The following is a 16,009-nucleotide window of genomic DNA, read 5'->3' as shown; positions in this document are numbered from 1 at the left end:
AACTATTACTAGTGATGTACGATTCAGCTGATACCGATAACCAATCATTTCCTGCTTCTCATGGCAGATACCGATAACTTCATATTTCAACCCGAAAGTCCCCTGTACAGGGGACAGCGTGAGATGCGTGCACAATACAAGCGATCAGCATCTGTCAGGAAGACCAAACAAGCTCATAACAGAATAAGTAATAATGATAATAGTTTATTATTTCTGTGCGTCCTGTAAAGTCAGGAATGAACGGCAAACGAGGATTATGTCGCTGGTTTAGTACGCCGACATTTGTTTCTAATAGCCCGTGAAGGCAGCACGGCTAAATGACAAAGATGAAGCGGTTCATCAAAGAGGATGAAGGCGGGATGAGAGAAATCACTCCCTTCCGTCTCCACTTCCATACTCTCCCACAACAAGTCTTACTTTTCTGCGCAGTCCGCTTTTTTCTCAATTTAATTTTCTCTCCTGGAAAAATATGTCCACGAAATGTGTAATATGTGAATTCCTGTTTATAAAACTGACCCAACAATGAATCCAGTTCAGCACCGAGCGGCTGTGTGATGCCGGCGGGGTGTCAGAGCCGACACGGATGGATCAGGAATGGACTCGACCGATTTCCATCTTTGTTGCGTCGTCTTCCTTTGTGTCCTACCGCCGCTTGCGTTTAGTGTATTGGTGGCTAACGTTAGCCACGTTAGCTCTAACCGCGCAACCTGAAGTAGTTGCCTGTTGTGTGTGTTGTATTGCCACGCAATTGGATGATATTACCCTAAAGGTGTGTGTGTGCGTGTTTTAGGCCCTTCTCTTCCCAGGCTGGTGGCTGATACACAACTCTCAGGGAGCGGAGGCTAAGCAGCATGTTAGCACATGAAGGAGGGATGCTACGGTTAACGGTGGTTACCGCCGCTGTGTTTATACTAGCTAACATGTAGGTGGGACTGACAACGCACTGCTGGTTTTAGTGGCGTTCAGAGAAAATGTGCAGCGACATGGGAGATTAAGCACACTGAGCAGTAACAGCAGTGGAGGACAGCTAACGTCAGGGTCGCTAACTGTTTGTTGACTGCGAAACATTGTGGCTACATCTCAGTGCTAGCAGTAAGTTAGCTGTGTCCCTATGGCATCTAGCCAGCTAGCGTTGACCATATTAGGACGTGTGTACCCTCTCTTAGTGACACTGTGTTGTAAATACACTGAAACGCTGTGCTGACTAATGTCTGCTCTTTAAGCTCGTTGTTTTTAAGCTCTTATTGTTGTTATTTGCTTCGGTTTCTAACCCTAATCCTCTCTTTCCAGGTTATGTCATGAAAGACTGAGCAGCTGTCAATCATCCTGATGGTCACCTGCTTTCTCAAGCCCTAGGTCAGACAGGCTTCGTACAGGGACAGTGTGAAAAAACACACACCACTTTAAATGGGATGCAAGATCAACCGTAGCAGATATCTTAGTTATCTACAGGCTTTTGTGGCTTGACCTGGTGAATCAATGAACGAAGAAGAACCCCCCGAGAGCCCAGTCCCTGGCACAGAACCGGTGGAGGAAGAAGAAGAAGAAGATGAAAATGATTTGGAACAAAGCGCGGAGACGAAGAGCAGTGGAGCAGAAAACACCCCCGAGGCAGCACCGGCTCAGGAGCCCTTGGCACTCTTGGACAGATTTGATACAAACGAAAACCTCAGCCCGGATCCAATGCAAGAAAACCTTGAGGAGGACAATGAGGACTCTAAGGCCAACAGTGGTGAGCCTCCCATTGACTGGTTTGAGCCGCTCGAGGACGACGATGATGCCAACAGTGTTGGTAAAAATGATCCGGAGGAAGAAAGCCTGGCAGGAGAAAGTGAGAGGAGTGAGAGCATGGCGGGCAGCGAGAAGGCCTTCAGAAAGATCTATCAGTAGGATGAATTATGTTGTGTTGTACCCCAGTCTGTGATAATACTGCAGTGTTTGTTGTCTACAGAGCCTGTATATGTTGCATATGATGCAGCATTATCTTTGTTTGTGCAAGCACAAGAGCAGCATCATGATATTTATCATTGTGGAACTGGCAGTGGTGATTCATATGTGCATAGATGCTAGACTTTCCATGTGTGTGGTATTCGTGTTTCTAACCTACACAACATCCGTCTCCTCTTTCAAATTCAGGCTTCAAGTTCCCCGCCGTAAGCGGTCGCATCCTGATGAAGGATGGATTGAATGGCCAATGCTTGGAGAGGGTTGGAAACGCAAAGAAGTCGTTCGCCGTTCAGGTTCCAGCATTGGACAGAAGGATGTGTATTATTTAAGGTAGATACTGTCAACAGAAAAGAGAGTCTTTTGACTTGTTCCTGTCACTCCTCCCTTCACTGCTTCTTTTCCATCCTAGGCTGCATTCAGACAATTGGGCGCTGGGGCGAATTGCAGAATTGTCTAATTGTCCGACGGTGTGTGAAGTTGGGGGTGTTGCTGGATGTGTGTCTATTTGTGGTGAACGTAACCACTGTGAAACTATCAGGAAATACTTTAATGGCTGTCTCGATGCCGGCGCTGCCTCACTCTCATTGACTCTCTATGTCTCTTGACCATTGCTCTCGCTGTCTCTCAAACCATCAGACACAAACCAAATTAAACTTTTTGCAGCGTAAATTGTGAGACAGACAGGAGCTGGTGCACGAAATAAGCAAAGCCAGAACACAACAGGTTCAGTGAGTGTGGAGGTTTAACTGGGCTTCTCGTATTATTAACAGCGGCAGCGTGACATCGGGCTGCTTTCTTCCAATAGTTGGCTCCGGCTTAACTTCTCCGACGCAGCGTTGCGGTCCACACCTCCACAGCCACAACGCACTACCCCCACTCTAATGAATGGAAAAGTTTTCACAGCAACGTCGAATTGTGTTTGAATGCAACCTTAGTGAGAAGTTTCTAGTGGCCACACAACCTGTTGTGTGTTAGGGCTGGGCACTATGACAAAAAAAAATATATAATAATAACTATTACTAGTGATGTACGATTCAGCTGATACCGATAACCAATCATTTCCTGCTTCTCATGGCAGATACCGATAACTTCATATTTCAACCCGAAAGTCCCCTGTACAGGGGACAGCGTGAGATGCGTGCACAATACAAGCGATCAGCATCTGCCAGGAAGCACCAATCCTGACATGTAGCATACCGAAATGACAGGGAGAAACTCAGCTAAAAGCTCTACCAAGCATTGCTACCCAAACGAAACACAGTTCAATCCCTAAGAAATTATATGGGCATGTAACAAAAGTCTACTCCTATGTCTCTGTTTTAGTTTGACTCAATCACGAAGGTCCTGGTTGTTTACATGAAGACAAAGGGGCTTTGAAAGTGAAGTGTGACCTCTTGGTGCCATATACTACCTTTTGGTATACTTCATTCTGGATCGTCATTTGTGGGTCAAAGGTGAATGTGGGTGGTACTAATCAATTCTCCTGACTGACTGGTCGATAGGTGTCAATCATCCACACTCTGTGTTGTTTTATCCTTAGCAGCACCGCTAGCTGCTACCGCGGCTGCTTCATATTCTTTTAATACCGCTTGTTTCAAACATCGCGTCGTATTAAAACTCAAAGTAGGGCTGCTCGATTATGGAAAAAATCAATAACACGATTATTTTAGTCAATATTGAAATCACGATTATTCAAACGATTAATTTTGAGTTTCACAATGCATTTATTCAGCATTTCTCTATCTCTCAAAAAACACTTAAAATATTCAAATTGATAATAAATTTTGGCTACAAATATCTACTTTACAGCTGTTTTGCAATGTATAAAGCATTAAATCAATAAAATAAATATACTTTATGGATGTGTGGTAGAGAGAGAGAGAGAGAGAGAGAGAGAGAGAGAGAGAGAGAGAGAGAAGATAAGGATATAGATGCGAGAGAGATAGAGAGAAGAGCGAGGATCTATAGATCGATAGGAGATATAATAGATATATATATGATATCATCCTGTCTCTACGCTCTCGGCTCTGCTCTCGATATCGCTCGTCACGTACTCTCTCTCTCTCCTCTGCTCTCTCCTCTCTCCTCCTTCTTTTTACTCAGAATGTTGTAGGTTGTCCTCAAGCTTTTTGTAGTTGTAACTGTTTTTGTCTTTTTTACTTCATAGTCCACGGGGTGATAGAGTGAGAAGCCGAGTAGAATTAATTTCAGTGTTGGAGGGAATCCTTGACCTGTCACACTTTGAATACAAGACTGGAAAGTTCTACGATGGCGAAGCACAACCCATAAGAGTCCGAAACAGAACAAAGGTATCAGCCTTATTCAGCACTCAAAACTTCAAACATGTGAGATGTGTATGTCTCACATATCACTTTGTAATCCATTAGAGAAAAGTCCGGGAGCGTTCTTCCTCAGAGTCCAGCTGGATGGAGAGAGGAGAGGGGGCCGACACTCCGGACTCTTACCACAGGTCCACCCCCAATCTGACACCCAAAAACCCCCACTTCAACCAGACAGGTTACTCCTCACATAATGCAATGATGACTGCAAACCACGGCTCTCGCAGTGAGGATCCAGGGGACGAAGATAAAATAAGACTTCCTCTTCCGTCATCGTCATCCAAACCGCTCCCGCTCCCCTCCATAAATGGAGAAATTGGATCAGAGGACAGCACTCTGTGAGTCCATCTTTCACTTCAATTCACATTTGGAATAATTAACCCTCTTAATCTGCAGGTGTAATTAACAAGACACATGGACTGAGCATAATCATGTTTCTCTGCAGGGTCTGTGCCAAATGTGGCATTTCCTTCACAGGCACATGGTATGACAAACAAAGGAAGAGGCCCTGCTGTCCCTCCTGTTGGGGTATGTCAGTTTACGAGTCACAAACTTGAAACAAACGCAGTGATATGGCAGAAAAATAACGATGACCATACAGTTTTACTCATCCTACAATGTTCATGTCTTTTTATCACAGCAGCTTCAAAGACAAAAGAGCATCCGATGATTCGTTTCCGAAAGGTAAAGCACTGTCTGAATGAACAGCTATTTTAACTAGCCTAATGTTTATCATATGGTCCAGCACAATGTTTAAACCACACATTCAGAATTCCTACTTAGTGTGAATCTTTCGTTTATATGAGGAAGTTATGTTGTTGACTTTTAATCACTGAAAGTTTTTTCATCTGGCGTTAAAAAAAAAGGTGAAAATACAAATTTTTCAACACTTGCTGTATGTTTTTCCTGAATGAAGATACTGTTGAAAGTATTCATCTTAATGAATAACCAAATCTGCCTTTCTTTTCTTGTTGTCGTCAACTGTAGTGGATTCCCTGTGGACAGTGCGTGGGATGCCACAACACAGTGAATTGTGGACAGTGTGCCAACTGCAAGCATGGACTGCAGAGCCCAGAGTCACGGAAACGCATATGCCGGAAACGTAAATGTATATGTCCTATACGGAAGGTAAGCTGACAAGTAGAAAACAATTATTGTTTTTATATATACTTATTGTTAATTAATCATTAATTATTTTTCTTCTGTATGTTCAATCAGGGCCCTGGAGGTGGAGGCTTAATGCAGCAGAGACCTTATAATGACATTCCAGAAACATTTGATGATAGCATGAGCTTCCAGGTAAAAAGAGCCTGCAGGGTGAAAGATGTGCTGTCTGTAGACTTGAACATGTAAATTGACTGTTATGTCATAAATTATTCAATTATCCATTGATTTCATGTAAGGTCTGACAACAACTGTTTTATTTTTCAGAGTGAAGTGACAGACTCACAGGTAATACAAGACAAATTATGTGTATTTACATTTAGTCATTTAGCAGACACTTTTATCCAAGCGACTTACAGAGAAGGGAACAATCAAGGTACAGGTAAGAAAGCGTTAGTGCAACAATAAGTGCTCTAACAATTCTTAAAGGGGTAGCTTTCTCGTGTCCAGTTGTAGGTGGTGCTAGGAGAGAAAGTAATCTCTGAAGAGAATCTTCAGGAGATTTATAAAGGTAGAGAGGAACGCCCCTGCTCTGGTAGGAACTGGTAGTACGTTCCACCAACGGGGAACAACAAACGAAAAAGGTTTGGATTGCCTTGAGGGAACAGGTGACAGAGCCCGGCGTTGCTCATAGGAGGAGCACAGCTGTGGTGATTATGATGATGATGACGATGATGATTATGTGATAGCAGTGATAGGAATAGCCATGTGAGCGGATAATTGGACCCAAGGAGGTGGTGTAGTCCTGGGGTACCCCTGTGGTGAGGTGATGCGAAGTGGACAACTGTCCAAGCCAGGGTACGCTGAATGAGTGCCCTGTCAGGTAAGATTCAAACCAGGAAAGAGCTAAGCCAGAGATGCCCATGTTTGAGAGAATAGAAGGGAGGATGAGATGGCTAACTGTGTCAAAGGCAGCTGATAAGTCAAGTAGAATCAGGACAGAGGACTGCTGCTCTTGCTTCTTTTAAGGCTTCTGTCACAGACAACCGAGCAGGTTCAGTCGAGTGACTGCTCTTGAAACCAGATTGATTTGGATCAAGAAGATTGTTCTGTAGGAGGAATTCTGAGGGCTGCTTAGCAACCTCCCATTCAATAGTTTTGGATAAAAAAGGAAGAAGTGAGACAGGACACTTCTTCTGTCAACCCCAATTCCAAAGAAAAGTCTATCAGTGTATGAAAAGAAACATGCAAATCATTTTTGACCAGTATTCATTTGAACGCAGTACAAAGACGAGATATTTAACACTCAAACTAATTTAACTTTTTTTAAACTTTGCCAATATACAGTCTTTCAGTATTTATTCCTGCAACATGTTTCAAAAAGTTAGGATTAATAAAGAGACATCAATGAAAGACTGAAGCTGTTCACAAGCAAGGATGTGGCAAGATTCACCACTTTGTGAAAAACTTGTGGGCAAGTAGTCCAACAGTTTAAGAACAATGTTTGGCTTTGCATCACGTCTTGGATACAGGCTGCAGGCAGGACCTTTGCATACATGTAAACATCAAGCAGAACAGGGTAATTCCGAACATGACAAGCAGCTCTTACCTTAAGGCCAGGCTACTTCTGTCACTTAGACAGAAGTCGTGGTTTGGGTATAAAAAGACCGTCATAGATCAGAAAACCCTGGTGTTACCCATGCCGCACACCCAGTCCCCACAACCGACTCAAACACTAACCTCTTTCACCACAGACGCAAGGTCATTGTCAAAAAGTACACAGGCTTTCATTTTTGGCAAATGATCACAACGATGGAAGAGATAACAGCTGTTGTTGTAAATGTCATAAGAAATAAACCTTTCATTTTATATAAACTATTTATGATAAGATAAAGTTTATTGTCTCAGAGGGGAAATTTGGGCAAAAGCTGCGTTGTATTTAAATATAATACATAGCTGACAAAATAATAGTGATAAACCAAACACAAAATAATATATTACAGACAACAAAAAATAATGAAAAAATGTGCACAATTATCATGAAATATAAATATGCATATCATGTGAAAAAAATGACTTATTAAATCATGAAAACCAATAAACATTTGTTTATTATATCTACATAAATTGTGCTGTATCATTTCTTTTATCATTATCTGGATATAAAACAATCTATATCAGGATATAAGATTTTGGTCTTAGTGCACAGCATAGTACCAGACTGATCTGTCTCCCATTGAAAATGTGTGGAGCGTTATGAAGCAGAAAATGTGGAGACTAGTGTCCTGAGTACCCAAACGCTACCTGTGTTGTTAAAAGAAAAGGTGATGTGATACGACACAGTGGTAAACATGCCGCTGTCCCATCTTTTTGAAACAAGTTGCAGGTATGAAATTTACCTTCAAAGCGGAAGGAGAAACTAGCGTCTCAACTTTTTTGGAATCAGAGTTGTAGAATACTCAGTATTATTGCTGCAACCGTTTTCTCCACTCTCTGATGCTGCTGATGTTTTATTCACACAGCACCCGAGTCTCAAAAGCAGCGACACAGAGAACTTCTCGGTAAACGTGGACGTTGATGACGAGGATGAGATGTCAACCGACGACGACGATGACGTGAGTACTACTGTCCTTCAAACAGGAACACGTGATCGCCTGAAGTGATACAGAATCAACCAAAATCTATTTTGGAAGAGTGACTCAGTCATTTAAGGGACGAGCACTGGAAGTTGTTAGCCTTTATAAAGAACAATGTAGTCAGTGGTTGAATTTTTATCAGTTACTCCAGTGTGGTCACATAATTTTGTCAGATTGTTGGATTGTGATTTGAAGTCCATTCACAGCAGAGAGAAAGGAAAAAGGTGAGGTCTGTGTTTTTTGAGAAAAGATGAACAAGTTTTAGGAAGGAGTACTAAGAGTACATTTAAAAATAGTGCATGTGATTAATAACAACCCCAGTCTCAATATGGTGTTTGTTTCACTTATATTCAGTCTGATCCACATCATGTTTATTTATTTATTTTGCTAAGTCTGTTTCCATTGCACTTTGTCCAGTTTTGTTTTAGCCAACCATAGAAACCTTTTGTAATATCAGACTAGACTTTTTCCCTCTCAAATATTTGGACTAATACTTCCTGTCATAGAACAAAAAGTTGCACTTTACCCATGGTTTTGTGTGTGTTTAGCATAAATACTAAATGTCTCTTTTTTCATACTTGACTTAATTTCAAAGATTTATTTTCAAAGGTTTTTATGTAATTACGTCTGTCTGTCACTTGTCGACTTGTTACATTCTGATTTTATTCTGAGTTCTCGTGTTCTTCTTCTTTCAGTGGCATAAGAAGCGGAAACGACGGTCGTGTGGAGAATGTAAAGCCTGCCTGTGCAGGAAAGACTGTGGCACGTGTGATTTCTGTATAGACAAGCCCAAGTTTGGAGGCAGCAACAAGAAAAGGCAAAAGTGTCGACTACGGCAGTGTCAGCGACAGGCGATGGTTAGACCCTACAGATTCTTTGTATTACTTTGTTGTTTCATGCAGTAATGATGTAATAGGGTTAGCTCTAAATACTGCACGTCTCTGCTTACATTTGGTAGAGACACTTGCTGCCTTTCCAGATGGGACAAGGTGACTATGGGCCAGATGGCCAAGTCTTGCCGGGCAGACCTAGACCTCACTACACATACAGTCGAAAGTCAAATTTCAAGAAAAACAAAGGACCACAATCTGCCTTGGACTTAACTGACAATGAAGACGATGACAGTAATTTCCAAGCAGTGAGTTCCCAAAGCTTTCCTTTTGTTTCTTTTTGCTTGTAGTGGTTGTTCCCAGAGATAGTTGCATTCTCCTGCAGATAAAAACTCAGTGCATTAGGAGTGGTTTCATCTTGCTCTGCTTACGTTTTACTGTTTAGATGAATTGGAGCTCTGAGCCTGCCGCTGGTAGCAAACATTCCTACGAACTAAATGTGAGAAACCACCAATCATCTATGCAGGTTAGAAAACAGAGTTGTCTACATATTTCTGTCAGATAACACTTCTTTTACCAAACAGTGTCAACTTAATTTTGTCTTCCAGCAGTTGAATCATTTGGATTACGGACAGCAGAATGGGCTGACTGACAGAGTCCCTAACCTCAGCAACCACAACTCTGAACTAGTAAGTTTACATTCTTCCTTTCTTTGCCCATCTTGTTTCTCCATCAGGTAAATGTGTGTTGAGTTATGTAGTTTGTAGGAGTGTGTCTGTGATTTAGGATCATAGTTACACTTTCCTGGCTGATGGTGTGTTAAAGGGGAACAAATACAGAAACTGTCTTTGTGAGTTCATTTGCCATTTGCAAATGAGCTTTCAGAGAGGCATGAGCTCTCTGCTGTAACCATGCTTTCAAACATAAGACTTCTTAATACCCTGCAAGCAGAAGCAAGAACTACAGATTGGGTTTATCTTGTCACACCATCTGCTTCAGATGGTTAGTAGTAAAGCCTGACTGATATCTCTGCAAATGTTGACCTATCACAGATATATCGGTAACAGTGTTTTTTTTTGTGTGTGTTTTTTTATAATTACAACCCTGTTTCCAAAAAAGTCAGCATGCAGAGTATGTATGATGTACAAAACAGATAAACCTCATATTTAATTGAAAATAGCGCATAGACAAATTATTAAATGTTGAAAAGGAGAAATGTTTGTTTTTGGGGAATTATATGCCCATTCTGAATTTGATGTTTCAAAATACTTGTTACATCCCCTCTGTGGTGAATCCCTCCCATCTTTAAGCCTCTCTGGGATGCCCTTTTATGCCCAATCATGTTACTTACCTGTTGCCAGGTAACCTTAAATAACTGAATTGTTCCACCAGGTGTTTTCGTTGAGCATTTCTCAACTTTTCCAGTCCTTTGTTCCCTGTTTCAATATTTGATAAGTTGCCTTTGTGCTATTTTTATAAAATAAATATGGGGCTTCACATCATCACATTTTGTTTCTATACAGCATGCCAACTTTTTTTGGAAATGGGGTTGTATTAAATTTGCAGTGTAGTTTACCGTTTCAGTGCACTGATGTCATTCTGGACAATAAAGTTCATTGTTAAGCTGTAAAATATCCTGCCTCCAGTACATATCTGTGTCACACGTTTGAGGGATCATTGTGATGATACATACCTACATTACACTGAGGAACAATTTTACAAAAAAAATTGTTGAGTTAGATTTTTATGCTGATTAAAACAAAAATTGCCATGCTGATTCCAAAACTGAAGTCATTTTTTTTTCTAGCACGTCAAGTTTTTTCTCCACAGCTTACACTCCAGATAAGCAAAATTCCACTGATTAGCTGTAGTAAGACTTGCCAGCTGATTACGATTGGACTCATCTACAGCCACGTGGCAACTTGTTTGTGCAGTCACAATTGAGACAGTGCAGTGAGAGGTGTGTGCAGCTCCCAATAGGTCACTACTATCAATATCTGCAAACAGAAAACTGGCATAGTAAAATGAAGAGGATTTGTGCTGGCTTTTCTTTTAACCTTGTAACCATGGGCATACCGTTGTAAGTTCTATTTGGTATGATGCTGTTTTTGGGCCCCTCACAAATTGTGCAAGCAGTGTGTCGAGAGTTTACGGACGTGGACCAAAGGAACACGTGAAAAGTTGGCATTTGGTATCCCCATGATTTGACGAGAGCAAAAAGATCATTGCACAGACTGTTACTTTTGTTTAGTGAAAACAAGCACATATCTGTACAGTATTTTTCATATTTTTTAAGAAAACGGGGATCCTATAGACTATAAACTGATAGAGGAAAAACTGAGATCAGTTTTGGATTCCGCACCCAAAAATTTGTTAAAAACGGCTGTCAGTCCTAACTCGACAAAAATTGTGTTCCCCAGTGTAATATATAAAGAATATCGGCACATGTATTGATATCGTCCTATCTACACCCTGTGATAATTCCCTTTTATCCCTTGAACATACAGACATAAATAAGGCAGCCAGTGTTCATAGTGAATTTTTATTTTGGCATATAGCAAACAGGGGAGTAAGGCAAAGGTTAAGACATTTAAAATAGTCTTAAATTGTATTTAACATTTTTGTTTATTTTTTAACAACTTTCCACATTGTAGATTCACACTGAAAACATCTAAACTGTGAAATAACACATATAGATCCAATTCATATCACCTTAAAATTGGATTGACTGACTGTCGTTTCTCTTGACTCAGCTCAGAGGTCCTTGCCATCATATGGATTACTACAAATAGGGATATTTACTGTATTCTAACACTGAACACTCAACAGCACAACTGATGCTCTCAAACAACAGCACGAAACTCCACTAATTAACTTTTAAAAAGGCATGTGTTAATTGTAATCCATTTCATGTGACTACCTCATGAAGTCAATTGAGAGAAGTGTGCAAAGCTGTCATCAAAGCAAAAGGCGGCTACTTTGAAGAACCTAAATGTAAAATGCATTTTGCTTTAACACTTTTTTGTTGACCACATAGTTCCTTTTGTGTTCCTTCATAGTTTTGATGTCTTCAATGTAGAAAGTAAAAAAAATGAAAAACCCGTTGAATGAGAAGGGCACTGCATATGCCACGCATCTTAGCCACTTGGCACCAGACCACCTGTAAAAGTTAATGCGATCTCCCTATATCTCCTTATAAATGATGCATATCACTGCCAAGCTGTTTGCTCTTTCTCCTCGTCGCTCCTCTCTTCTTGGCTGTCCTTCATTTTGCTGTTGTGGTCACTTGATTTTCCAGTCACTTGATTAGACGAAAATATCTCGGTCCAATCATCAGTGCTGCAGCTTTCAGTCACTCAATTTTCAGTTTTCTGAGCCTTGCTTATGGAAACTAGGAGGAAGAAATATGCAGAACTTTATACACATTTCCCCAAAATGATCCCAGACAGTTTGGGTATGTTTAGAAACTAATACAGTTCTGCAGGGTTGAACAGTGTTTGCTTATACAGCTTGAATTTGTAATATCTGATGCACCGGTGTGTCAGTGGGGTTCAAGAGGTTAAGTGCTGCTTGGCACATGCCGCACTGCTTCTTGAAAATATAAAACTATTAATAATGTTTAGTATAGTGCGCAGGCAAAGGCTGTGATTAAGCCTGCTGGTTCTATTGCAAATACTGATGCTGCACAAATGACCATTTTAACAGTCCGATGACTTGAATGCTAATGAGGCAGATATATAAAGACTCTTAGTATAGTCAGAGTTGTAGTTTTATAGGTTGAAACATATTGGTGCAAAACGTACTGTATGACGCAGCTAACATTATCCATACAAATGCCAAACATCAGCTCGTCACAGATTTAACAATTTGTCATCCAATCAAAGCTAAAGCAGTCTTAACGCAACAGCCCTGCAATTGATGGCACATTGATACTGAAAGATGTCTTCAATATTTTCAGTTTGACATTGGATTGATATGATTTGATGGTTGTAATTGTACTTGGGTTACAGGTTGAGTGCTTAGTTGTAGTTCATAGTTGAGCTCATGAGTTCCATCGTATCCATCCAGGGTCACCTAAGCGGATGGGATGCAGAGAAATCACACACAGGCCGAGATGACCAAATGCATCTTGACGAAGAAGATGAACAAGATGAAGAAGAGGAAGAGGAGTTACCCATGGTACGTGTCCTGCTGAGACTTTTCATATTCACAGATGTATTGTATTCCCGTATTTATTGTCATTCCTTTGCTGTCTGCAGATCACGCAGATCTTCAGTTTGGCTGATAACCCAGCTGCGAGTGGTGTGGACATAGAAAACCAGCTAATGAAGCTGCTACAGTCTTTGCGCTCGTCTGTACTGCCAATCCTATGGTATGCCATAATAGTGGAGGGCCCGCAGCTGCAGCTCATCCAGTGTTCTAAACAGTCCAACATGACCGACACCATGGTGCTGATAGATCCGGGCTTCTGCTACCAGGTCACCGTCCAAAAGCAGCCGCTGCTCCCCACCCACCCGCTGTACGACAAGTACCCAGGACGCTTATCCTCAGTGACTGAAGTAGTTAATCTTCTTTTGGGTCTGGAGAAATATGTCGTGTGTCAAGGACTCCACCCCAGAGAGCCGTTATCTAGTAAAGACCCACTCATAGTGGAGCGGGCATCAACATGTGATTTCTTGGTTAAAAGGAAAGTGAGCATCTGTACTAACTGCAGAGCACTGCAAGGACTTTAACGTCAGCAGCGACACAAGATGCTCCGTGACCACAGTGGAGAACCACCGTTCTCTGGTGCAACTTTGTGTTAGTTTCTTCTTTTTGTTTCTGTTTTTATATTTGGTGATAGTCCATATGACATTTTACAGATTTACCTCTGGATTGTAAAAGATTTGAAGAACCACCAAAGGCATTCCGGGAGCTGTGACATTTTAACCCACGCGTGTTTCTTCTCACATGTCTTCTATTATGTTGTGTTAGGGCTTTTCTACGTGACTATTATGAAATATCAAATTTTGGGGCAGTATGATAGAAAGAGCTGAAGTCCATCATCTCACTTGTGTGGTCTCTGTGCTGTTTGTAAGTTCACCCTTACTGCACTTTTGATTGATTGTTTAATCCTAAATTTTGTCTTACCGCCCAAAAAATGAAATTGAAATTGAGTATTAGGTTTCTTATCTTTTAACCAGCAATATTGGACACCATGTCAATCATGTTTTTATGCTACCCATGTAATCTGTACAATGTTGAATGGCGTCAACCAGCAGATTGAATCTTTTTTGAACAAAATAAAAACAAATTATTCAACCAATTTATTTAGCAACAACTGCGTCATCAAAGGTTGGGATATTTTTCTGTAGAATGCTGACACTAACATAAGTATTGACTACCAGTGTGTGTAGTTAAAGGAACTGAAAAAAGAGATTCTGATTTCAATAGATAGATTAGTGTTTCTAAAAATGCCTCCTCCTCCTCCTGAGGACCTTTGCTGTAAAACAAGTTGTGAAAAACAGCTACTCACTCCAGATTTATTTACCCACTTCTATTATTAGTATTACCCCGCTTACCACGACACACCTAAATCATTAGACGAGAACACAATTTGTTTTTAGAGTCACCCGTGTTACCGAAAAGCATCAACTGAGAAGGGTACTAGAACATGTTAAGGGCACTGAATATCCCATCGAGCCTAGAGTGCAGTCACAGTGATCCACATGGCTCCATGCCAGAGTTGGGAGATAGTGTTGAGACAACAACTGTTGCTTTAACAGTTGCAGCTTTATGTGAGAGGTCAAGAGAAAGCCACTTTTAAAAAAAACAAGACTTCTGAGGTCAGAAGACATGTGGGAGACTGAAACTAATGATGGGCCTGTGGTCAGATAGGCATAAGAACAACAACTGTATTGTCCTGGAGTCTAGACATCATCAGACATAAGATATTTCTGACATTTATAGCAAGAACAAGTACCTCTAAAAAACAAAGAAGCACCTCTATATGACACTGACTCAACAGGAGTTTACGCTTAAGCAATCATTTAGTTTGTGTTACATATTTGTGATCATTTAGATAAAAAAAATTTTTTCAGGTTATTAAGCTTAATTACATCCACTTTGACCAGTGTTTAATTAACAAACATCTAAAACAAATCATGACATTTATCTTTACCCTTAAGCTGCACCCCTCCAGACAATAATGTTCTTAGCACAAACCCAAAGAAGATGTGAGTCTTTTCCACAGTCGTCATCATTTTTGGAAAGAGGGAACACGTTATACTAATATAACAGCTCCACACTTTCTCAATGTGTGCTTATAGAAGTATTTTCTTTAAAGCCTGCCCTTTCATTTCTGTTCTTGGCTAACGTGATGACTGACGTTTAATATTGTACTTTAAACCATTTGATTTTCATTTAAGTTTTTACAGTAATGCAGTTTTTCCCCTGTCCCCCCTCTCTATCGGGATATTTATGGAGTAAATCACTGACTTTAACAATGTGAAAGTTTACACATATATCAGATTTATTTTGTTATCTTGGTTCCATGAAGTAATGAAATGTTTTTAGTTTAAAAATATTGTTCTCTAGCCTTTGAATTAAAACATATTTAAAGAACTGAAACAGACGTTTTCCATATTTCCTGACTGTCGATATTTCCTGACCAACTTTTCTTGTTCACTTTCATTTTATAAACATGAAACATTTCCAAACAGTGAAAGCCTGAGATTTTATATTGAGTTGATAGCCCTCCATATTATCTTCTACTTCATGTGTATGTCCATTTAATCCCTGTTTGTTGGGGGTGTGTGATGTGATGGGACTACAGTAAACTGAGCCACATACTGTTTCAGTGAGTGCTTTATTGTTGACTGTATTGTTGGTTCTGTTATTAAGCATTGCTTCAGTGGGAACCACAGCTAATGCTTTTACATTGAACCAACCCTACTCTACATTTTATGTTGCCTAAGAGACTTCGATCTGTGGCCTGTGTGTTTGAAGTGGAGCATCTCTGACGCCCTCAGAGGCTAGTTTAGTTGATTTACAGTCACTTGTTATGCAGCCATAAACACTGATGCTCCTCTAAACAAAAAGACAGACTTTTTTCATTTTGTTATAGAACTAAGAACCTAAAGTTGTCATGTTTTCTTAAAAGCAGCAGTGTATA

At 40.5% G+C, this 16,009-nt stretch overlaps 1 protein-coding gene across 7 annotated transcripts; it reads left to right on the top strand.

Moving 5' to 3' along the window:
- Positions 1-629: 629 nt before the first annotated feature.
- LOC104922198 (uncharacterized) lies at positions 630-15,691 on the top strand. Of its 7 annotated transcripts, none has more exons than XM_019267287.2 (17): positions 630-769; positions 1,291-1,886; positions 2,137-2,277; positions 4,115-4,256; positions 4,335-4,624; positions 4,732-4,814; positions 4,927-4,970; positions 5,274-5,414; positions 5,505-5,585; positions 5,718-5,738; positions 7,913-8,005; positions 8,722-8,883; positions 9,006-9,164; positions 9,302-9,382; positions 9,465-9,545; positions 12,925-13,035; positions 13,116-15,691. In XM_019267287.2, the coding sequence occupies exons 2-17, from the start codon at positions 1,480-1,482 to the stop codon at positions 13,587-13,589; spliced, it is 2,511 nt and encodes an 836-aa protein (XP_019122832.1). In that variant the 5' UTR covers positions 630-769; positions 1,291-1,479; the 3' UTR covers positions 13,590-15,691. The 7 variants fall into 7 exon arrangements, with proteins under 7 accessions (XP_019122832.1, XP_019122831.1, XP_019122830.1 ...); XM_019267286.2 differs by having other exon boundaries at positions 8,985-9,164; positions 9,468-9,545; XM_019267285.2 differs by having other exon boundaries at positions 631-769; positions 4,930-4,970; positions 8,985-9,164.
- Positions 15,692-16,009: the final 318 nt, after the last annotated feature.

The sequence above is a fragment of the Larimichthys crocea genome, chromosome I (assembly GCF_000972845.2).
Source record: "Larimichthys crocea isolate SSNF chromosome I, L_crocea_2.0, whole genome shotgun sequence".
NCBI lineage: Eukaryota > Metazoa > Chordata > Actinopteri > Sciaenidae > Larimichthys > Larimichthys crocea.
This window is presented reverse-complemented; position numbering and strand designations above follow the sequence as displayed.

Bases quoted from the DNA above. Each gene is read 5' to 3' on its own strand.
- LOC104922198 (XM_010734958.3), top strand. From the start codon at position 1,480: ATGAACGAAGAAGAACCCCCCGAGAGCCCAGTCCCTGGCACAGAACCG. The intron at 2,278-4,114 runs GTAGATACTGTC...TTTACTTCATAG, and splicing joins AAGGATGTGTATTATTTAAG to TCCACGGGGTGATAGAGTGA. The intron at 9,383-9,464 runs GTTAGAAAACAG...TTTGTCTTCCAG, and splicing joins ACCACCAATCATCTATGCAG to CAGTTGAATCATTTGGATTA.